We start from the raw sequence: 23,815 nt of genomic DNA, 5'->3' as shown, positions 1-23,815 counted from the left end.
GAACAGTAATAAACCCTGGAAGTATTGTGTGCATTCTGTGTTATGCAGGAGAGTAACTCACCACACTGAGAAGCATGAAGCAGTTTTGGCTGCAGAGGCTGCTTCATTATCAAAATGGGTAGAAATGCACAAAATCTGGAGTAGAAACATAAGATCTGCCACTCTGGTTAAGACACTAACCTGGTTAGTCTACTGTCCTCTCTGTAGTAGTAGTTGTGGTGCTCAGGTGTTCGTTTTCAGAGCTGAAGAGCGGCAGTTGAGATTACGAATTTTTATTTCGGCTTTCAAAGCTAGAAATACACGTGACTATAAAATGATCAGGAGCCCTTTAAATTTCAGCTACAAATTTTGTTTCTCAGGAACTTCCTGCATCAGTGACTCTCACATGCTGTGGCTGGGTAAATAAATATTGCTTTATCCATTCCCTAGTTAGCTGCCCTGTGAATTTGAGTAGGTCCTTGTTCTTGCATAATGGGGTCACAGATGACGAGGAGGAAGAGACCAGTTTTTACTGTTGTCTTTGGAATTTGAGTCTCCCTGTTCAGGTCCCTATGGATTCTTCTTCTTGAGTATCTCTACTTCGGTGTGGGGTCTCTCCTGTTGAACAGTCCATCTCTGCTGTCGGTTGCTGGGCATTCCTGCCCAATCCCGAAATAATACCTCTGCCCTTCGTAGGGCGCACAGTATTTCAGATTTGAGCAGATCACTCTTAAATATAATGTCATCTCTAGGTGATGTTCATATAACCTTTTTCAGTACACCCCAGGAATGTACTTGCCTCCTTTGCTCTGCAGTGTGAAAATGCTGCCATGGTGCTAAAGTTGAGCTGACCAGCCTGTAAAGGCGGTTTGCAAGGCATGTCGTGGTGTTTCATGTTTGCAGCCCTGATTGTGTTGTTGCAGCAGTTTCTGCTTTGTGCTTCTGGCATAAACTGTTTGCATGCAAGTGTCAGTGGGAGATTTTGTCCTTAGTTAGCATATTCTATATTGACCAAGACCTGTCTCACAAATACAGTATGTTGAAATGTATTTTTTTTTAAAAAAAAAAAAAACAAAGCCGTGGCTCCTACCAGAAAGAGGATACTGGGCTAAGTGGCCTGCCTGGAGGTTTATTAAACCGATTCCCCAGTTCTACCCTCCGATTTGGCATTGTTCTGAGTTGCCTTTATTGTGCTCAACAAGTTAATTGCACTTCTGAGCATTTCTGTTTAAACATTTTTAAACATTCATCCCAACAATGAATCATTAAACCAAAAATATTTCTATTTTTACTGTAAATCCTGACCATAAACAAAGCCATGCATGGAATCAATGATACAGTGTCATGTGTATCACAGCCTGTTCTGTACCCACAGAATCAACTCTAGAGGCTGTAGGATTTTGGGATTTATATGTTTTAGCCAGAGTTTGGCAAAGGACAGTTTACAGTACAGAAAAGAAGGTGGGGAAGATTAGCAAGAGAACAGCACTTGTGTGTGTGCACAGCTTTTAAGGAAATAAAATTCAAATACTAAAGAAACAATTACCATTCTGGGTTTGTCATTGGCTGTCTCTTCTTGGGAAATTTTTCTAGACTGAGGAAGGAATTAAGCCTCTCTTGGTTAAAAATGACAAATCAGGTACAGCTGATTTACTTAATCGCTTTCCCTACTGTCAGTTGATCACTTTGTATCTCCTGTTTTGTGTTCCCCTCCAGAACAGACCCCTCTCTATAGGACCTAAACAATAAATACTTGTGTACCTCCCTGGTGAAAATGTTATCCTGCTGAGTGGCATGAAGGAGGAAGGGAATTTCTTTACCTTCCCAGAGAGACAAAACTGGGAGGTGTGGAGAAAATTACGTAGTTCAGTAGAGGACAGAGGTGGTGTGAGGAGGGGGATAATGAGAGGTCAGTGTCCCTCATGGATCTGGAAAAGGAAATTAGAGTGGAAACATTCAGAGTAGCTGTAACAGGAGTTGAGAGGCAGTTTGCTGCTTTGATGGATGCTTGGAGTATTACCCTCCAGATGGTTGCCACTATTTAAAATTTGTCCTATGACTTTCAGGCTAGTGTGTGATCTCATGCTCATTCACCTGCTTGGAGCATTTTGATATGCAAGGGCTGCAGCGTTTGATACTATTTTCCTCTTCCTGCCTATTTCTAAGAATGTGACACTTTCTCCCTTTTGATGTACCCACTGGAGTTTGCAGGAATTCCTGTTACGCTGCAAGAGTTTTTGTGGGTTGTGCTTTTCACTTCAGGTGAGGCTATTTTCTTAATAGAAACACATGAGCCTTTGCCAATTAAGGTCATTATTAGGAAGCATCAACTGAAGAAGGATATCGGTAAATGTTTGATAGCGTGTGAAATAAAAAATTAGTGTTTAAATAGAAAGCAGGTAAACTAGAGCAGAACACACAACCAGATGGTATTTCTGCAGTCAGCAGTCTTGCGGGATTTCAGAGAAGAGATAATTTTATATACCTATATAGAAATTACACCAACGTGATAGTTGGTGAGAAAGTCTGTAGTTTCTGTATAGGTGTATGAAATTATAATACACATGAATTCTATGATTTTGATATTTATATTATGATTTGCTCTAAGTCCATGTACTTTAAGACATCTGGGATTGGGAAGAACTTTCTGAAATGAACAGAAACACTGTAATGAACACTTGAACTGCTGTTGAGAGTGTCCTGGCACCTTCTTTTGAAGCAGTGAATACAGTTGATGATGACAGGATGCTATGCTGTGAGTCTTGTTCGGTCTGCTAGTTCCTAAGGAACTTCTTGAATTTTCATACAGAATATGAAATCCATGGTATAATCTCCATAGCATTGTGTAGCATTGTACAAACCTCTCCCCATCACAAAGCATGAGAAGACTTTTTCATCTGGTCAATTCTTAAAGTTCTTGTCGATGGAAGTGGTTTTCTATGGAAGTGTTTTTTCTGTGCTCATTACAGTCGAGGGGAGAGTAAAGGCAAGGAAGCTTACTCTAGCTCTGATGAATGCAGTAGTGCTGTGGACCACAGGATGGTGGGGCTGAGGCTTTCTTTAGACCAGTTCTGCTTGGGGAAAGAGAAGAGCTGTATAGACGGGGAAGAGTAAGGAGGCAAAAGGCACGTGAGGGAAGTGATGGGAATAGATTTAGAGGAAGAAGTGAGAGTGTGAGGGCTTGAAGGGGAATGAGGAATGTGTTGAGTCTGTGCTTTCACCAAACTGAAGAAAAGATGAAGGCAAGCAAGAAGGGAAGAATGCAGTTCTGAACATGTGACTGTACATGAGAAAAGACAACAAACGAGCTGAAGGACAATACAAAACACAGGCTCAAAAAAAGAAAAGATCACATGGAAAGGAAGGGAAATAAACCTAACCTTGACATTAGTGAAATATTAACCAGACACACAAGGAAGAAAAGTGGTTGTTGGAGAAAGGGGAAAGGGCAAAGGATTCATCTCACCCGACCACAGACATCTACAATGTAGTTGTTTAAATGAGAGCTGCCTGTCTGGAGTTGTTTGTAGTCAGTGGAGAGAAATAGGCTCTTTTAGGGTGCAATTCAGTTGGTGTAGCTCAAGTGGCCACCTCAGAGAGAGGGTGCATTTTGCCCTGGAAGTGCTTTTCTCTTCACAGACTGAGAAGCGGATTTAAACCTGTAGTGGCAGGTTTTATAGCGCAAGATGTCTGCATGTGAAGCCAGATAAGATGTATTCTCCCCAACAGGGGAGAAAAAAAACAAGTGATGTGAAGCAAACTCCTTCTGTATGGCTTTGCAGAAAGGGTCCTGAAGCAACCCTATAGGTCAGCACACAGGAATTCGTTCCCGTAAAAAAAAATAAATTATAAAAGCACATCTGACCCAGCATCCATCTGGCCCAGTATCCTGCGTGCTGAGTGCTTGTGGAAGGAGTGTAGGAAACATGCTGTTCAAGCTCTGAAAGCCATTGGGCTCCCAGAGCTGGAGCTGTATCCCAAAGCTATCATCTTTAAGAGTTACCAGTATACCACCTTCCATGAGTTTTTCTGATTCCTTTGGAAATCAGTTTATACTTCCACCACATAAGGCATGCCCTGGTTTAACTACATGTTGTGTGCCAAAAAAAAAAATAATTATAAAAGCGCCTTTGTCTGGATTGCTTTAAATGCACTTCCCTTTGGCCTAAAGTTTCTGAACTAAAATAGGTTCAGTTATTTTCAGTGCCACCCCTTCACATGGGTGTCTTGTATTTTTTTATCCCTGCTGGAGAGTTGTCTACAGTTGATAGATTCATATGTCTGTTTGCTTGGCATATAAATGAGAGAGACCTTTCCTTCACCATGCTAGTATTTTACTGGCTGAATTCTAAATCCCTTGAATTTGCTCTGTTCCTATGGCTGTTTAGTTTCATATCTAATTTTTCTAATCATAAAAAGTGTCTGTGCTGCCAAAATTAGCCTTCATTTGAATGTTTAGAAATGGGTAGCTGTGCATGTTTTATCCATGTGTCAGCTTGAAAAGCTGCCAGGCTTATCATCCATGGAGGGGCTTCTGAGTATTTCATACACTTAGGGCTGTATTCTGCTTTCGGGGCCACCAGTGGATATTTTCCTATTGAGTTCAGTGACAGTGGCACTGGGTTAGAAGGAAGCAAAACACTTGCAGATGCTGGAACTGTGCTTTGAAATGAGTGACTTAAAGCCATCAGAAGATCCCTCAAGTCAATCAGTGTTGGCATTTCCTGTTTGTTTTCCCTTCCAGGAGAAGAAGATTTTTCAGATTCCCTGGATGCATGCCGCAAGACACGGGTGGGATGTTGAAAAAGATGCTCCCTTATTTAGAAACTGGGCAATTCACACAGGTATTGGAACTCTCTTTCTGCAGGACAGATTTTCACATCGTTTTCCCTTTTAAAGTTAACATTTTCCTTCTTTCCTGTCTTTGCTTTTACTAACAGAGAGGGTGAATTTAAGCTTGTAGCCTTGTGGGAGGCTAAGTGCTTTTCTCAAGGCCAGCGATACTCTCCAGCTTTATTGAAGTGCCGTAACTGATTTGCATTGAGGAGCACGGTAAAACCTGATTGATTTAAACATTAACAAGATTGGGTTCAGAATTGTCAAGAGTAGAGCACACAGCATTTTTTAGACTTGGGCCTTAGGCTTTCTATGCCTTTCTGTGGATTTGAGCCAGACACAATAGAGGTAAACGCTGTGCAAGCTTTTCCACATTGTTGTGGAGTCACATCTGATCTGCAGTGCCCTGGGTCTTTCTTGAGCAGAAACTGTTCATCGTGTTCTAGAAATGTGGATGGGAATGAGATCACAGCACTCTTGCAGCCTCAGCTATTGTTTGAATGCTTTTCTTGAGAACCGAAGGCTGATACCTTGAAGTTAACCTGCGCTGTTATTAATTCGCCTTAGGTTTTCAGTTGCATGTCATGTGTGCCTAACTTTCTTTTCTTGCTTAGGAAAATACCAGTCAGGAGTAGATAAACCCGATCCAAAGACATGGAAGGCAAACTTCCGTTGTGCTATGAACTCCCTGCCTGACATAGAAGAAGTGAAGGACAAAAGTATAAAAAAAGGAAACAATGCCTTCAGGGTGTACCGGATGCTGCCGTTATCTGAAAGACCTTCCAAAAAAGGTAGAGGGGAGAGCTTGTCAGCATGAAAATGGTGTTGGGGGCATCGTTATTATTTTGGGAGTCTGCAAAATATGCCAATTCTGCTGCTGCTGTGAAGCTGGATTTTTTTATCCAGATGTTCCCCAGAACTTATGAACAGCTGGATGAAAAATGGGCTACTTTCAGTTCAGGGAACAAGCCACTTGGAGAGAGGATCGTTGAGATGTGATACCCCCAAGCTGATGATGTGTGTAAGAGTTGTGTTGAAGCCAGTGGAGTTGTGTTCGGATGCTAGTCCCAGGCCTCCATCAGTCAAGGAAGATGATTAGGGGGATACTAGGGATCAGTGTGCTTAACTCAGTAGAGCTCATTCAGAATCCAGTGGCAAATGTTTTGGTATCTTTTTTCAAGCAAGGGTAGAAATAAACAGACGGTTTGTTTTGCTGAGTGGGAGCAGTACACTTTCTGCACAGAACATGAAACCGTGAAACCACTTTGTTAGTTACGTAGCTACACTAGGCCATGAAAAGAAAGCCCCCACAACATGATAATGGTGAAATGGGAAACTATGTTTGCATCCCCAGGTTTAGAGATAGGTCTCCCACCTGCCAGGAGAGCACCTAACCACCAGGTCAATCTCATGAGTATTTGGTTTCTTATGGAATAGAAACATTCACTTCTTCATGGCCTGTTGGGTTCCTTATGGCTTTGTTCTTGGTTTTTGGAGTAGAACGATGGCTTCTTTAGTCCTCTGGTATCCTCTGGCGTCTAGGATATTTGGACAAAAAGTTAACATGCAAACCAAGCACACGGTGGTCCTCTAAAATCCAGTTCAGTTCACCTGTAGCTCAGCTTGCTATTTTCTTAAATTGAGAAGTGAAAGGCACGTCTTCGGTTTAAGGTCAGTGTGGCTGGAAATGACGAGCTCTGGCATTCTGGGGGCAGAATCAGACTACCAAAGGGAGATCCTTCTACAAAATGTAGCGCAGTTGCTTTGGAACTGTTTCCAGTCTCTTGTCAATGGTGTGTTTTGTATGTTCCTATTTCCCTGAACCATAACCTGTCCCATTGCGGTAGGTTCCTCTCGTAGCTGAAAGAACTCGAAAAGTTTGTCATGAAAGTTGAGATTCCGGGGATGGAGGCTGTAGCAGGAGAGGATTCAGCAGCAAGTCCTATGTGACAAAATAAAACTGACATATTTTGGATGCTGTTTGTTCTCACGTGCCCTTTCTGTGTGGCACGTGGTGAGATTTATGTACGAGTGAGCACAGGTGAATTTGCCTGCAGACATTCTGATTCTCAGTGCTGCCTTGTAGTAGGGGTAGGAGAAATTCCTGGGACACACCAGCCGGCGCGAGCTTCCACAGCAGGGGCTCGTCAGGTCAGAGCAGGGGCTGCAACACTGGGGTCTGCCAAGGCACACCGCATTTTGGGAGGGTCAGATGCTGTGTGGTTTGCTGGATTCTCAAGTCCAGCATGATTGCATAAACCACTTTTGCGTGAATTATAATATATGTCGTCGTCATCCCCAGGTTGCAGTTATTTACAAAAACATTTGTTCAAGTTTATTGTGACCTCTTTTCACATTAAATCGACAATCTCCCTGTTCCTATAGCTACAGTGAGAGTGTCATAAAAGTGATAAATTTGGGTTTTTTTCTCCTTTAAGAGTATTTTCCTCCCCCTTGCTTCTTTTTTTAACAGGCCTTGTTCCTTAGTTTGTCACTCTTCCATGTTTTTCACCTTAATTTTTTGACTGCAGTTGCTTTACTCAGTCCCATTGTGGTTCTTTTTTGTAGCCCTTTAAAAAATGAAACACAAGGTGAATTTTTGACTGCCCAGGCCATAAGGGGAGTTTAAAATTAAGCAAAATGCGTTCTTCCTTTCCTAGGAGGTGCTGCCATTTTGAGGCATGTCCTGGGGCTGTTTGTTGGTGATTGATTATAGAAAGTGTAAAAGGATAACTTGTGGCACGCAGGACTTTAAGAAATCTTCCTTCTTATTGTTGCAGGAAAAAAAACGAAATCCGAGAAGGATGACAAATTGAAACAAATTAAGGTAAGAAGTGGGTGTTTAATAGTGCAAGAGCTTGTGAAAACAATCTGTTGCAAATTTTTGTAATAGCCCCAATAGTATATTGTGGTGGCTGTTTGCAGATCTCTCATGCTTGTGGTTTGGTTAAGTAGCTACAGTTACATGGGATGTTTGGTTTCTTTTTTGAAAACGTGAAGGCTGTTAGAGCTGTGACTGACGTCACCAGTTGACACAGCCCTTGTGTTACAATGCCTGGAGGTTGGAAAACTGGCAGCCTCGGCAATACATTTGCCATTTGTTTGTCTGTGTAAGTAGAAATGCAGTAATTATGGAAGGAATGCTTCTGAACAATAGAGCTACTTTTTGGAGCAGTTCTGTGAGTAAGACGTTGGAAATTCATTTTCGTTTAGGCAAGGGGGACAAGTTCTGTCAGAGCTGCACCTTTTGTCAGTTACAAGACCTGAGTTGTGAAACTCCTCCATCGCTGCCTGAGATTTCTGCTTGTTCAGAGCACAGACCCAGGCTGACGTTAGCTTTCCGTGCAAGGCATGGTTTTACCTAGCTTTTGCCAAGAGCCTCTGCAAGGTGGTCAGCTCACACTGGCAGGATTTGGTCTGCCTTTGATTTTTTTCACAAATTGCCAAGGTCTCTGACTTGCAGCCTTCAGTAAAGTTGATGTTCTTGGGTTGCAGGTATCAGCCATGCCTGCAGCAGAAGGGCAGCTCGGTCCCCTGCTGCTCACTGGTGAAGGGCTGAGCCACCCACGCCTGGGCGCAGGTGCTGCACCCGCTGGCCAGGAGATGCTCTGGGCCACGTGAGCCCAGAGGCCTGGGAGAGCTCCACTGAAATGGGGTTTGGTGGGCAGACGCTGTCCTGGCGGTTGTGACGTGTGGAGTTGCGTATCAGAGCACTGTGATTTTCGAATTGTCTTAAAGGAACCACTTTTTAATCATCCTATCTGGATCGTGCAGCCAGTGTGCTTGTTATAACGTGACTCTGACGGTAGCCAGTGTTCAGAGGGAACCAGTGACCTCCTTTGGTCAGAGCAGAGCAGCATCTTATGCCTGCCAAGCTGGTGGCAGCGCTTGGCCATTCCCCTACTTCATAATCTTTCTTTTAGTCAATATATTGAATGCCTGGAAGGCTGGAGAGGCGCTTGAACAATCTTGGCCTCTCCATTAAGATTAATCTCACAAATAGTTGTTGCTGAGGGAGTCCCGGTGATGCCTGGCAGATGAGTACATTGGGAGTAGGTGCTGGTGGGGTGATGCTTGCAGCTTTTGGGACAAACTTTCCTCCAGCTCGGTGGCCCTGAGCTGCACAGAAGCGTTAGGCCAGGTGAGGCAGGAGCAGTGGGCTGAGCTGTCTGTGCCTCCAGCACATACACCTACCAGCGTCCCTGCTACGAGCATTCTGTGCTCACCAGCCACCAGCTATGGTATGGCCACTTAGCTCTTGTAGGCTTTGAGTGGAGCCAGGCAATATTCCTGTCTGTCCCCCCTTATTCTGACAAATGTGTAGATGGGCTGTCCTCCAGGTATTCCTAGATTTTAAAACAGATGCTCCTTCCATGCTCTGCTGCTGTTAGACTGACTATTGAATGTTGAAGGCTATAATAGCAGAGAAGGGTGGTGGATGAATTAATGCAAATGCACATTTCTTGGCACTGAAAGCTGCTTATAATTGCTTTGCTCGGCGATGAGAATTCCTGGGATCTGAGTTGCATGGTTTGCATTCAGTGCCTCGCAGTTAGCCTGAAAATTTCTCTTTAGTGGAGGTGAGTGGGAGGCTGCTCCGTGATCTGCCTGGTAGCTGCATTGGGGTGACAGCAGCAGAGGGAGAAGCTGTGGACCCAAGTGCAGGTCTGCGAGGGGATTTCAGCACAGCAGGAGTCTCACATTGAGCTGCCCGCCGTTGCCACTGCTGGACCCTGTGGGCGCCCACCGTGGGTGGGGGTGAAGAGCCCTGCCAGACCTTGCTGAGCTTGAGCAGGTTACTCAGGGCGCTCACTGCTTGTCCCGGTGGATTTGGGAGACTTCAGCAAATCCCTGCTCCATGTTAGGCAAGGGGAGGCTGTGAGCAGGCCTTCCATCTTGCAGGTAGGTCTCCTACTACTGGACTTTTGGGCAAACAGGGTCTTTCCACTACAAAAAAGAGTTCTCAGCAATGGGAATAAGCCGTAAGTGTCTGAGTAGCCCAAATAAAAATGGGCTTTTTCCTTTGAAGCAAAGGATTGAACTGCCTGCCTGAGGCTTCATTTCTACATTATGCTAAATGTATCCTTTTGACTGTGCATGCAGCTCCCTGTTGAGACTTTTTAAAAATCTAAGTGACACCTTGCATTTAGCGTTGGCTAGATGTCTGGACTGAAGATTTAGGTGATTTAACACCAGCTGCGCCAGTGTCTGAGTCCCTTTGCGGGTCTGGCACCATCACCCAAGTTCCCAGATGCGTGTTTGTTTCTGCAGCTTGAGAAGGAGCTTCTCTGTACCAAAGCCTCAGTAAAGCTGAGCGAGGTGCTGCGTGTGCAGCGGTCCCACGAGGACTGCAGTGTTTGCTGGGGCATTGAGCAACACCAGGGGCTCAGGGCTTCGGTGTACAGCCCTAACCTGTCTCTGCAGTCATGATCCTCAGTGGATCATCAGCAGCTAATTTTATCTTTTTTGGCTCTCCAGGTCTTCAACCTCCGGGTTGAAACAACCCGTGCAGCTCATCAAAGACCTAATTGCCGTTAACATTAACTTTGCACCCTTCTGATGGGCAGAGGGGCCTTGGGAGCAGGGTGCGTGTCTGTTTTGCTTAATGGCTGGGAAGGTGCAGGCTTGTGTCAAAGTGACAGCTCTTTTTAAGAGGGTCACGATACAGCGTGTGGGATCCTGGAAAGGACCTGTTGCACTGTCCCCAGTTTTTTGTCTCCGTGATAACAGTTCGTTCAGTTTGTACCGTGAAGGGCTGGCCCCACAAGTCTTGAGGCTTACCTTTACCCTGCCCTTGCCAAAATGCTTTAGAGCAGTGAAAATGAGCTTTTGCACCTCTCTGCTGCAGATGTCTCTGGTTAGCGGTGAGGTAGAACTTGCCTTGCAGGGCTGGCACGGCCAGCCTGGAGTAAGAGCAGAGGACTTTAGACTTTGTAACTGATAATAACCCTGTAAGGGAGCCAGTACCAGGGAGGAGGTTGGACCTGTCGATAATCCTTTAAATGTGTTTATAGCTTTTTTTTAAAGAAATCCTGAGCTTACGGAATTAAACTTTTTGGTGTCTATTCTGAAGGGAGGTTTTTAGATTCCCACTTGAGTGTGCCAGACCTACAGAGGTGTATCTTGTGGAAGGCTCAGTCTACGTAGAACGGGTGGTGTTTTCCCAAAGCTCTTGCCCTGTGGTAATGTTTATGATGTGATCTAAAAATCTGTATGTAGTGTAAACACTTCGGTTTGGTTTCGGGCTTGCTGCAGAGAAAAATTAAAGCTAGATTTTAGTAATTGCTGTACAGAAGCTAAGGCTTCCTTTCAGAGCGTGCTAAGAGATACAGCGTGTTTGGAAGGCAATGAGGGTGAATATTAAGTAGACTACCGTTCTAAAGCAAGGTTTCTTCCTTGTTTGTTCCAAATGTTAATCTCCTGTAGTAAATAGCACACTAATTTCTCGCTCTCTGAAGTCTCACTCTAAATGGAAAATAAAAAAATAGCTTTCATTTCAAAGCAGGTTTGGAAATGGAGTAGACTGGCTTCTTCTCAGAGAACCAAAATACTTGTTCAAAGTATTCAGTTCCAAGACCGTGTCTAGCAGAGAGCAGGGAGTATACGGCAGGCAGAAGTGATACAATTTGTTACCATCTCAGAACAAAAAGATGAACTGAGTCCAGCCTCCTGAAATAAATCAAACCTGACCCAACTGTACTGTTTTCATTCTAGCAAGAGCCAGTTGAATCATCTTTTGGAATTAATGGGCTAAATGATGTCACTTCTGACTATTTCCTGTCCTCCAGTATAAAAAATGAAGTTGACAGTACAGTGAACTTTGTAGGTAAGTACTCCTATGCTTTTCTTATATGCTAAGCGTACAGGTGACTTCGAAAACCTTTCGACTGTGTCAAACTCAGCTTTCCATCATCATTCTGTGCTTTGGACAACACCACGGTTGCAGGCAGGTCGACCCATTTTTCACTAGCCCAAGCCACATGAGGTCCTGGTTGCAGGTCAGCCCCACCACCTTGCAGAGACAGTGAGCAGCACTGTGGCGGTGTGGTGGTTCCCCTGAGAGTAAAGCACTTGCAGACGTGCCCAGGTGGCTTTTCCTGACATGAACTTACTCCACAGGGTAGTCCTCAGCTATGAAGAGACTGTAGCCAGTGTGATGTGGGAGTTAAACTGCAGCCGGATGACAGTTTCCCATTGCTCAAAGCAGAGGCTGATGTAGCATACTGTTTTACTTGGGACTTCAAACCTGCAGATGAAATGGAGGAACTTGATTCTTTTTACTGGTGTCTCAGTAGCAAAGTTAGTTCTTAACATCACTGAGCTAACAAGGACCTGCAAAGACTGCATTTAGAAACTGGTATATTAAGAATTAGCTGTCATCTCAGCACATGAATAATTGGTTCTCAGTGGAATAATTGGGCTGGGTTTTGACAGCTCTTTTTTGGCTGAGGTTGTCATTGCAGCGAGGGCTCCTAGAAATGCGACCCATATACCATTTTGTCTGGAATTATACTTTTGTATGTGACAAGTCTTTGAAAGGTATGTTGGCCTTCTGCTTGGAGAGACGGCAGAAATTGTGTGCAGTGAGTGTTTTCCATCCCCATTTCTTAGGCTGCAGGGCTTTGCATAGTCTTTCCCCCTCAAGTACTTCTGTGGCTGAGGACCTTGTGAGTAGTTTTCTTCTCTATGGCCGTTCATTTAATCAAGTTTTGCTTTGTAAGAGTGTCAGAACGTGATTGATGCTCCTATGGTTACAGAGAGTTTTATAACTTGAAGGCATAGCACTGCAGTGCTGTCAGTGCTTCCTATTTACTGACTGACTCATAACCAAATCTGAAACACCCCAAGGCCAATATGCGGTTCCAGGGAAGAAGCTTTATACACCTTTGCTTTATTTTGCAGTCTTAAAGTCAAATAGAGATCAATTAACAGCAGTCTTTGGAATGTACTTGGTGTTCCCCAAAATCCACTAACATCAGAGAGAGTCATTTTGCTGCAGACGTCTCAGTTCTCTACAGTACAGTGTTATCCTGAACGCCTGTTTGATTTTATGATGAAGGCGTGTTGCACCTTAGACCTCAGTAATTCACAGGACAGGACCCATAGTGGCAACATCTAAGAATGGTCAAAGGTCCGCTGTGGAAATCGAGCAAGAAGTTCAGAGGGACAGAACTGAATTTGCACCTTAAGGGCTTTCATTTTTCTGTGGACTCAGAACCCATTTTCAGAGGTAGGACAGCAAGGCTTGGGTGGGTAACTTCATCCAGTGGTGTTTAATTAATGGCTCGTGAAGCGTGCTGCTTATCCAGACTGGAAAGAGAAATCCTTATTTAGGACTGCAAGCAGGATTTTAATGTAAACAGGGGGAAAAGGGCGAAATAGATCTGCTCTGCAGAAAGGAGGGAAGTCAGCTGGAGGGGTTGAAAGACAGACAGCACCTGCAGTGTTTCTGACATACATGCAGCTCACGGGAACTTGTGGCATCTTGCCCAAGAGAGCAGTAATTTTTGCTGTGCAAGTTCTCTCTCAGGGGTGGGTAAGAATTCATCAGGTATTGAGGAGAAAGATAAAACAGTGCAGATGGCCTGCTCATACACTGACAAGGTTGCACAATGTTGGTTTCTCCCAGATAAAAATTAACTCTGTGTGCGTGTGCTCTTGCCTCCCGTACTCCACTCAGTAAAAAGTTGGTTGTTTCACAACCAGGAAAGGTGAAACACAATGGAGGTTAAATATCTGGAACAAAATCGTAGTAATTGTAGTGATTCAACTCAGAAAAAAACCCCAAACTATCCAGTATGTATGTAATTTTCTTTATGCTGGGAATTGTCTCATAAAATACACATCTAGGTTTGGGGGATTTTCCAGTGATTACCTGGCACTTCACAAAGCAAAATGATACGCAGCTTTTCCCTGGGAGAAAAACCCGTTGCTTTTCTTTTTCAAAAAGTCCTGTTCTAGCCTTGTCTGAACACAGAAGGCAGGAATGGATTGTGTGTATATACATGTGCATTCATATATATTTATCTTAGTTCGTTCAGGAATAGATACTATCTTTTGCTTTTTTAAAAATTAATAATCAGAGTACTTAAGTCTCTTAACAGAAGAATTTCAAGATCTACTGTGTTTCATTGCCTACATGTTTTTCCCATGATGGGTCTAGAAAATGTGCTGTCTGAATTTCTAAGAACACAGCCCCACGTTTGTACAGAATTTGTCTGTATGAAGATCGTTCCTTTTGAAGCTTTATGTTCCAGTGAAAGAATATCTATAGTCCTTCCCTTTCTCTTGGACATCTGTGGATTCAGGTTAGCCATGCTTCTGAGATGGCTCTAACCCCATGTGCTCTTCTGATCTAGCTAGTGGCTTTCAGCTTCACGCTGGATTAATGCAGTTGTCATGTGTTCATACTGCCGAGATCGACCGGGGAGTTGTACAGGACAGAGGGATTTGTCTAAAGCAGCTCCGAGAAGTGAGATTCTGGCTTTCACCATACTTTTGTTTTGCTCAGTAGCTTCGCGGTACCTCGTTTTATTGCCCTGTTTCAGAAGGGTGTTGTGTAGCACAGATGTCTGCAAAGCATTTCAGGACACTGGCAGAGCATCCATGGTGCCTTCGTTTTGTAGAAATAAATAATGTTCCTTTGGCATTAAATATCACGTACCTGGGGGAATAGGAAAACCCTCTGGTAATAACGAGCCAGACTGTAGCTTTCTGTCACAGACCACGGGAGTTCCGGACTACAGGTGCAACTCTTGTTTTTCAGCATACCATCACTGGCATTGCAAGGATCAGTGAGAATAAACGTCTAACTGGAGAAGTAATTTTCACAAATTCATGTCATGTATACATCAAGAGTCCCACCATGTTTTACATGACCATATTTATGACGTGGCCGTATTTTTGCATGCCAGTTCTGGTCTTCTGGTGCATAATTTACATGAGAGCATCCAGAGGCTGGGGAATGTTGGTAGCTTGCTCGGTGAGGACGCTTTCCCAGGTTAGGAGAGATCACTGTGGTACATATGTCCTGGTGAGACCATGTTTCTGGGTGGAGGAGGAGTGTAGCCGTAGTCTTGCCTGGGAAAGCCTTTGGACAGGTGGTGTGTCAAGGAGGGCTCAAGGATGTTACGTGTGAGAGCCAGGGGAGAGGTGGGCATTTTCAGTCATCACAAGTGGGGGAAAAAACATCTCTGAAGGTGATGGAAACTAAATAAATTGCACAGGTTTCCTTTCGAAGTCCCATTGAAAGCAGGTGGTGGGCATGGAAGAAAGTGCCAAGATAGTACTGGAGCAGCCTCCAAGGACAGGCTTTCAGAGACCCAGTGGGCTTGAGGTGTTACGAGTAATCCATTCTTTATTTCTAACCCCAAGTTGTAGGACAGCCGCACCTTGACGGCAGCAGCGAGGAGCAGGTGATAGTTGCCAACCCACCTGATGTTTGCCAGGTAGTGGAGGTGACAACAGAAAGTGATGAGCAGCCCCTCAACATGAGCCAGCTGTACCCCCTACAGATCTCCCCTGTCTCGTCCTATGCAGGTAAGTATCCTGGCATTTCTTCACACTCATTTTTTTGGGGAAAGTTTGGAAGGCAGTGGGGGAAAGGGGACTCTTACAGGGTAGCTGGCAACGATCCAGAAATGACTGTTTGGCTGCCTTCTGCGTTTTTAATGAAACTCAAAAACTTGCAGTCCTCCATTCATTTCACCTTGGGAAACAACTTGGCAGATCCGAGGCTGGAAATGTAAGCCGCAGATTTTAGCCTGTGACTAGTGGAAAAAGAACCTCTTTAGATGTAACGCGGAGAAGTCTTTTCATCTTTCGTTAGAGGGGCTTTTTCAGTGGTACAATACACCTCTGAAACACGGTGTGTTGTCCTTGCCCTCTGACTTAGTAAAGATAAAAGGTCTCTGCTATGTTTCCTCAGTGCCTAGCACAGTGGGCACGGAGTGCCAGGGGCTGCACTAACGGTATAGAATGCAGACGTGAAGCTGAGAGCCCTGGGGGAGTTAACAAATAGCCTGCAGACGAGAACAGCCATGTAGTAACCGGTAACAAGTGGTCCTGCAAGCAGCAGAGCTGCAGACATCTGGCTGCCAATGTGTGCCTTCCGTCTGGATTCTCTGATATCCAGAACGGGCGAGATAACAAGCTTTTCCCCAAGTCAGGGTGCTAATGGTTTCGCTTTTTTCTCTGGCCGCTTATTTTTGTAAAACTGGTAGGAAGTTAAGAGTCTTTGCACTCATTTATCCCTTGAATATTCAAGTCTGACAATATGGTCAGAAGTCGTTAAGGAGAAAAGACGCAAATGCAGATGTGGGCACACTGTATGCTCGCTGCAACTAGGTAAGCCTTATTTCTGTAGGAAGCAGGGCAAAGCCACATTTGAAAGTAGAAAAAGTTTCAGATCCAACCTGTCCTTCCTTTTTTAACATGTTGCTGACTTGCAAGCCTCAGGGGACTGGGTAGAAACACAAATGTCATCTTTTTAGGCAAACTGAGGTATTAGTTGATCCCCAAGCAATTTATTATTTTAAACATGGTTTTGTCTTTGACTCATTAGACTGAAATTACTTCCAGACACACACGTTTTTATAAAATACGTATTTAGTAAATTTTATCTTTGGGTCTGGGTGAATAGCATGATGTTCATTTGAATAGCCTCCAGCATTAGTCTCACAGATGTTGATAAACGATGATGCTTTCCACCGTGTTTGGTCTGTAACGGCCAAAGCATTTAGAAGGGTTTTGCAAAGCATAAGGCAGGGGGACGAGGGTGCTTTAACTTATTAGCAGCTGGGAGATGGGACCTTTGAAACACTGGTCCTCTTTCCAAATGCTTCTTGCAAAACTTTTCCCATCTATGTGAACATGACAATGATGCTTTCTTTAAAGCCTCAGCTACAGGATCTAAGTTGTTGGAACGCAAACAAAAGTCACTGTCTTGGGCTGGAAGTCATGGTGGTTGCTTGGGCTAGGACAGTACAAAGGGGTGGTCTGGTGACGGGAGAACCGCTCTGACACGAGCAATTCATGAGCTACCTCCCTTAAAGTCAGTGCAACAAGCCTGCGTAAGGAAATAAGGCATGACTGAAGTACTTCTGCTACCCCCTTATGTTGTCTTAGTATCCTGGTGGCCTTCACCTGTCTTAACTTAAACCGGGACCTGCTAGTCCATAACTCAGATGATGCAGAGATGATTTCATGCCACTGACAGGCCTTTGAATGCATCCCAAGGAAGCTCTTGATGGTCGTGGTTACTTTAGCTAGAGGTCAGCAAGAAGTGGAGTACTGCAAGGGCCTGTCCTGGGACAAGTCCTATTTAATGTGCCAATGAGCAGAAGTTTTGGAATCCGCGGTCGCAGAGTATACAGGTGACACGAGGTGGGGGACACCAGCTGATCTGCTTGAGGGCAGGGCACCGTCCAGAGACGCCTGGAGAGGCTGCAGGAATGGGCCAGCAGGAACCTTAAAAAAAATTCGGCGAATACAGATGCCAAGCCCTGTGCCTGGGAAAGAGGAGCCCCTTGCAGCGTTGGAAGCTGGGGCTGGTGGGACGGGGAGCAGCTCTGCAGAAAGGTGGGTGGGCAGTCAGCTGAACATGAGACAGCAGAGCACCCTGGGCGCAGAGAAGGCTTTCAGGAGCATGGCCAGTAGGTCTAGGGAGGTGATTATCCCCCTCTTCTCAGCACTAGTTATACTACTTCTGGAGTGTTGGGTCCAGTCTTCTGAGTTCCCTCAGTCCAAGAAAGATGCAAACAGATGGGAGCCAAGCGCAGGGAAGGGCTACCAGGATGATCAAGGGCTGGAGGTCTCACTCTGTGAGGAGATACTGAGGGACTGGGGCTTGTTCAGCCTGGAGAAGAGATGGTTTGGAGGACCTTACAGCAGCCTGCCCCTACATGCAGGGATGTTACTGGGAAGGCAGAGCCAGGCTCTTCACAGTGGTGTGTGGCAGGAGGATGGGTAACTGTGGGCACAAATTGAAACAAGAGAACTTGGTCCAGCTGGATATAAGAAAAACATGTCACCTTTTGCACCACAAGGACAGTCAGGCAGTGGAGCAGGGTGCCCAGAAACCTTTCACTGTCTCCATCCTCAAATGTTTTCAAGACCTGACTCAGACCCTGAGTAACCTGATGAAGTCCTGTAGCTGGCCTGGCTTTGAGCATGAGGTTGGGCTGCAGACCTCCTGAGGTTCCTTCTAGCCCGAATTGTTCTATGAACCTCTTTTTTTGGGGTTTTTTAGTGTGGGTTTTTTTTTTTTAAAGCATGGATTTGCCCTTGAGGCAGGAGTGAGGACAGGGGTCTGTGTTTTGTTAGAACCCTGAAACTTGTAGGATATTCTTGTGACTAATCGTGCCTTTGCCTTGCTCCACGCAGGCCTGTACAGGAGAACCACAGGAGCCCTGGCTCGGTGCTCATGGGTTTGCTGGGTAGAGCTGTCAGCTCTGTCAGGTGCTACCACTCACTGAATGGCAGGAAAGAATACGACCGTAGCAGCTGTGCAGGAACAGTTAGTTTAGTTTTTCTGTAACAAAAACAAAATGTAGCCTGAAGGTATCAGCTGTCCTACATAAATCTGTTTTATTTCAAAAACACCTCTAGTTCCTTTCTGAGGTTACTCAGGCAAATGATGTGAGTGGCCTTTGTGAGTTTTCTCATATTTCCACTGACATCTATGAAATCCTTTTTGTTTTTTTTTTTTTTTTCGGTACCAAGGCTGTTGTCAGCCTCCTCTTGTGTTTGACAGTGATTCAAATAACCTTCTTGATTGAAATAACCTCTCTAACTTTCCATGCCTGAGTGGCTAGCTTTCCTGGCTTTGCTAACTATAGTGCTATCTCTTGCTCAGCATTTTGTTATGTATAAACACCAAGGATGGATTCCTTTTCAGCTGCATCATTCTTTTTTTGTTGCCACATGTTTCTTCATGTCAAGGAATATCTGTTTCTTGTCTCTGTCTGGATTCCTCCTATTGATTCTATCTCCAGGGCCATTTCTCCTTTGCACAGACTAATTTCTGCCTCTCCTCTTTGCAAGTATGGCTTAATTAGCCAGCTTGATTACGTTGGTGCATCTCTCTTTACCTGGGCCGGTGAATGGGAAGCCCTGCAGAGTGTTAACTTCACAGGGCTTTGCAGTTAGATTTAACGTTTCAGACTGCTCCTCTGCGTACTGCACACGGAGGCAGACTGGTGCAGGGGAGCTGCTGGCTTTGGAAGTAGTGGTCTGGAGCAGCTCATCTACCTGCTTCCTTGCTTCAGAAGAACTTTGGGTGCAGTTTAGATCCTGGGGTGTGAGAGAGCAATTCAAACCATTGGTTTACAGCGCTCTGCCTAGACCTGATGCTTAGCTGAGCCTTGAAAGAAAGGCAAGGAGCTGCCAGTCTCTCTGAACACGTGCAGGAGCATGATCCATGAGGCACAGTCCATGCACCCTTAGCACTCATCTTATGTCCAGTGCACAGCACGAGGTTGCTCCCTGTGAAGGCAGAATCACGGTTTATGGTCACAGGGGTGCAGGGTGTGTGCGAGGCAGTCTGCATGGGCTAAAAAATGGGTAACAGAGCAGAGAGTGGAGAATGGGACTTGAGAGCTCCCTTGCCTGCTACAGTAACTCATCACATCATTCTTTCAACCTTGTAATTTCTTTGTTCCCCTTGGCTTAGAGCATGGATGAGTCCTATGTGCACAGCCCCGGTGGTGAGGGGTTGGAGAAAGACCTCTTCCAAATGCTCTTAGGGTTTTCCTCCCAGGAAGCAGGACGCAGTGGTTCAAAACCCCATGAGCTGAAGGGGAACCTGCAATCCAGGCCTCTGCTTTTCTGGATGAGGGTCTGTGCACTGCGCGGCTGTGCCAGAGGCAGCAGCCATCGCTGCAGACTGGTTCTGAAAAGAGGGGTTTGTGCCCTGTCTCAGATGTATCTGGGGCACAGCACTCTCAACCAGCCCATGGGCCAGGAACCTGACCCTCGAACACCGGGAGACCTGTGTCCAGACCCACGTGGGCTTGAAAATACAGGCAAAACTTCTGGATTTCTGCAGGGGAGTGATGCAGCTGCAGGAGGATGGCCATCCTGTTGGAGCTGTGGCCCTGTGTTTGCACTCCGGTTGAAGTGACGAGGGTGAGGGAGGCTGTATGTGGCAGGGGGAGGTGGTGGGGCTGAAGGTAGTAGCGTTTCTACTTGCTCAAGTGGTGGGTGAAGGGTTGAGAAATAGGCTAGGGTGGAGGCTGGGCATGAATGGCAAAAGCAAAACGAGAGCAAAGTATCACAACAGTAATGAAGTGCCAGAAGTGAGAACAAGCCCCTGAGGCAGCAGGCTGAGATAACAGTTCTTGAAACAGAAACACACTTACCTCCTCTTCGGTGGAGTTGTTGCTGGTTTTGCAGGGAGAATAAAAAATAAGAATTTGGACAGAACTTTGTCCTTTGCCAGGCCTGGAGCTGCCAAGAGAGGGCAAAGGAGTGGGGGCATCCCCCGCTTGCAAGAGGCTGTTCCCTCTGCCCAGGAAGCTCAGATCTGCCTCTTCCCTTTCCATTGCTGTCTTTGCCAGGGCATAGCCACGTTAACGGTGATAACCGTGTGAATTTACCCCAGTTGTTCAGTGCAGCTGTGCTGTCTAGCCCTCGGATTGCTGTTGCTGCAGTGGGGGGTCCGTGCTTCTTCATTGTTTTCTGGTGGTTTGGCTTGACTCTGTTTACTTAACACTTGTTGGTAGTGTATCAGGCCTTTTGAGCTGGATTTTGCTACTGTAGATTGAGTAGCGCGAGTTTCACTTTTGTTTGTTTTGTTTGACAGAAAGTGAAACAACCGACAGTGTTCCAAGTGATGAAGAAAATGCAGAGGTAAGTGTTTGCTGGGTTTTTACGCTTTGGAGCAAGGTCTGAAGAGCAACGTGCTGAGATACTCTTCCCCCTTCTCCATTTGCAACTCTGTCTACCAGTGGAGTATTCATTTTAATAATAGCTGGGGGAGAAAAACAAACCAGGAGGGTTCAAGGGAGAGACATTTGGATGATTGTTGCAGAGTGAATATCCGAATATCCCTACAAGTTCTTTCCTCCTCACCTGTCCAAACTGCAAGGAGATTAATTTGCATTGTAAGATGTTCTGGATCAACAGTGCCAGCTAGTTTGTTAATACTGTGCATTGACATTGCTGGGTAGTGAGTATTTCATCTTGGTTGAAAGCACGCTTGCTTTGTTTTCCTTAAATGGCACCTGAATTCGTACAATTGGAGGAAACGCTTACATGTGTGATAGAAATACAACTTGAATCTTTGAGGTATGTGAGGCAAAAAACTTTCCCAAGCAGTCAGTTGGGTATTGCTGGGTGAAAGGAGTCCATGGAGAAAATACCCACCCCGTGAACATTTCGTGAGCTGCACCTATGCCAGACCAGCACTTGCCATGCCTTTTGGGGCTGCCATCAAATGACCAGACCTGCCGATCTCCGTGACTACTTAGAGGCCAGGGAAGGCTCACTGAGGGCAGATGCTGTGTGTTCCAGCTGCATTTTTCCAGAAGGCCTCTTGCAAATCTCAAGTCTGCTGTGCCCCCCCACCCCGAAAGGCCTCTGAATCCTCCTCCTTGGAGAACTGCAGGTTGTGCAGTGGTGTAACAGCATGGCAGACCCTCTTGGTTTTGTGTCTCGTGCCTTGGTTAGGGTGGAGCCCGCATGTAGGTTGCCAATAATGACCCCCCAAACCTCCCTGGACAGAACATGCCGTTGGGGCGTGCATGGTGGGGAAAGGACTGGGTGCTCATCTATCCTTGGTGAACCTTCTCCCTGTGATGGTGGCCCCGCCATCAAGTGACAGTGGTTCTCCTGGCAGCCTGCCGTGTGTTGTTAGTTTGGATGGTGCTGTTCGGGAGGCCTTGGGTCTCTGCGCCTGCCTGTTGGTGGGAGGATGCTCTCTCCGGTAATGGAGGAGGCGCTTCCATTTGGAGCTTTGAGTGCTTGGTCGTCTGTGTCCATATTTGTCTCCAGTGTACTGGGAATAAGGCCTTCGTTTGGCACCAGAAGAATGGGCAGAGCCTCTTGAGTGCTGGAGAGTCGCCAAGGTTTAGGCACGTAACTTTAGAAAGGGAGAAGTGGCTGAGAGCAGACATTCGAAGCCGGCAGCTAGAGGCTCAGGCTTTTGGAGGCAGGGTAATTCCTGTGGAATTTGTGGGTGCTTCTGTCTTCCTCTCGTTACTCAGAGTGCTTCGCAAAGTCGCATTCGCTCATATAGACTTCCCTCCTTTTCCCCCCACCTTTTCTAGGGACGACTTCATTGGCAAAAGAAAAACATTGAAGGCAAACAGTATCTCAGCAATCTGGGAATGAGGAACACTTCTCATATGCTTCCCAGCATGGCGACTTTTGTAGCCAACAAGCCTGACCTCCAAGTCACCATCAAAGAAGAAAGCTGCCCACTGCCTTACAATAGCTCCTGGCCCCCTTTCCCAGACATCCCTCTGCCGCAAGTAGTGTCCACAGCCTCCACAAGCAGCAGCCGGCCAGACCGCGAGACACGGGCCAGCGTCATCAAGAAAACGTCAGACATCACCCAGTCAAGAGTCAAGAGCTGCTAAGCCTTTGACAGTGTGGGTTTTTTTTAGCTTTGTTTTGTTTGGGTTTGTATTTTACGTTTCTCTAGGAGAGGTTCATCCCTTGACGCACACGAGACAAATCTAAGGTAAAGCCTTGGCAATAAAAAAAAAAAAAAACATTGCTGTGTCCGACTCCAGCGCCGGAGTGTTTTTAACTCAGGACTCCAGCTGTCAGTATGTACACCCGAACCCAGGCGGATTTCCAAGGTTGCTACATAGGAAAACAACCCAAGAACTTTGGCCCACTCGCAGGTTCCAGTGTTTCAGAAGAGGACCAACTGACCACAAGGGAAGTGGTGCTGCTGCGCTTGCTGTCAAGGCTGTGATGGAACTGAAAGCCTCAGAATGGAAGAGAAAATGTGAACTAGCTGGAATATTTTTAAATAAAGAAAAATCTATTGTGAATATTGTACATAGTGCAGTACTAGCAACGTTGCAGTCTGCTTCTGCACCTTATTAAGAAAGCACTTACAAAAGGCCTTTTATTACCTTGCTCTACTTAATGGCACATTGAAGGTCCCTCCCCACTTGTATTCTTTTCCAAGGCTATTCTTGCTAAAGTGTCTTTAAAGAATAGAGGAAAGGAAAGGAAGTTAAAACTTCCCATGTGGATTTCATACATTTTAAGACTGCTTTTCTCATGTTTGTTCCTAATCTGCTATGCTTGAATGCCGCGTGGTACAATAGGAAAAAAAAAAAAAGAAACCTATTACAGAGATATTATGCAAATTCCCAGATTTAAAAAAAGAAGAAGAAAAATACTCTAATTCTAACCAGAGCAAGCTTTTTTATTTTTTATACAGGGGAATATTTTATTCAAAGTAAAATTCTAAAGTGAATATAATTTTTTTTAATCTTTTCTACAGCAAATTTATAATTTTAAGATTCAGTCCTTGGTTATCAGCAGTTATTACATCCTTGTGGCACATTTTTTTTTTTAATTTTGTAAAGGTGAAATAGCTTTTATGAGCTCATGTAGCAATCAGATTATCCTGTGGATTGATAATAAATATGGTATATAGTTAAATTTTTAATAATCCCCTTGCTTGTCTCTCTTTTTTTTTAATCTTTCAGAAGCCCCAGGTGGCATGGGTTGGATAGGTGAATGTGACCTCTCGGAGCGAGCAATTAGCGTGAGCCGCCTTAGCAGTTTCTGGAGGAAACTTCTGGAGGAAACTTCCATCTAGCAAGATGGAGGCACTGTGCTTGGGGTAGCTCCAGGCAGAAAGAGGAGCCACGGTTTGAAGGTGGCGTACTCAAGTGTGGCCTCTCGTGCAGGGGCTGGGAGTTGGGGCACCTCTTCTGCTGTTACTCCGTGGTCGGGCTTTGAGCCGATCACCTCATGGAAGGGATCTTGTGAAAGTCCACCCCCCTGCCCAGTGCAGGCTCAGCTGTGCTTGCCC

General features: G+C 45.4%; 1 protein-coding gene across 5 annotated transcripts in view; it reads left to right on the top strand.

Annotated features, from left to right (window-relative positions):
- Positions 1–23,449, top strand: part of IRF2 (interferon regulatory factor 2) — a 43,247-nt gene extending 19,798 nt beyond the window's left edge. For all 5 annotated transcript variants that reach the window (XM_055794210.1, XM_005230830.4, XM_055794212.1 and 2 more), the window contains 7 exons: positions 4,724–4,823; positions 5,430–5,606; positions 7,596–7,642; positions 11,530–11,641; positions 15,190–15,354; positions 20,618–20,664; positions 22,083–23,449. In XM_055794210.1, the coding sequence (XP_055650185.1) occupies positions 4,724–4,823; positions 5,430–5,606; positions 7,596–7,642; positions 11,530–11,641; positions 15,190–15,354; positions 20,618–20,664; positions 22,083–22,394 (960 nt within the window). In that variant the 3' untranslated portion in view covers positions 22,395–23,449. The remainder of the gene's footprint in view (positions 1–4,723; positions 4,824–5,429; positions 5,607–7,595; positions 7,643–11,529; positions 11,642–15,189; positions 15,355–20,617; positions 20,665–22,082) is intronic.
- The last annotated feature ends 366 nt before the right edge of the window (positions 23,450–23,815 follow it).

Source organism: Falco peregrinus, chromosome 2 (genome assembly GCF_023634155.1).
Source record: "Falco peregrinus isolate bFalPer1 chromosome 2, bFalPer1.pri, whole genome shotgun sequence".
In the NCBI taxonomy this organism is placed as follows: domain Eukaryota; kingdom Metazoa; phylum Chordata; class Aves; order Falconiformes; family Falconidae; genus Falco; species Falco peregrinus.
This window is presented reverse-complemented; position numbering and strand designations above follow the sequence as displayed.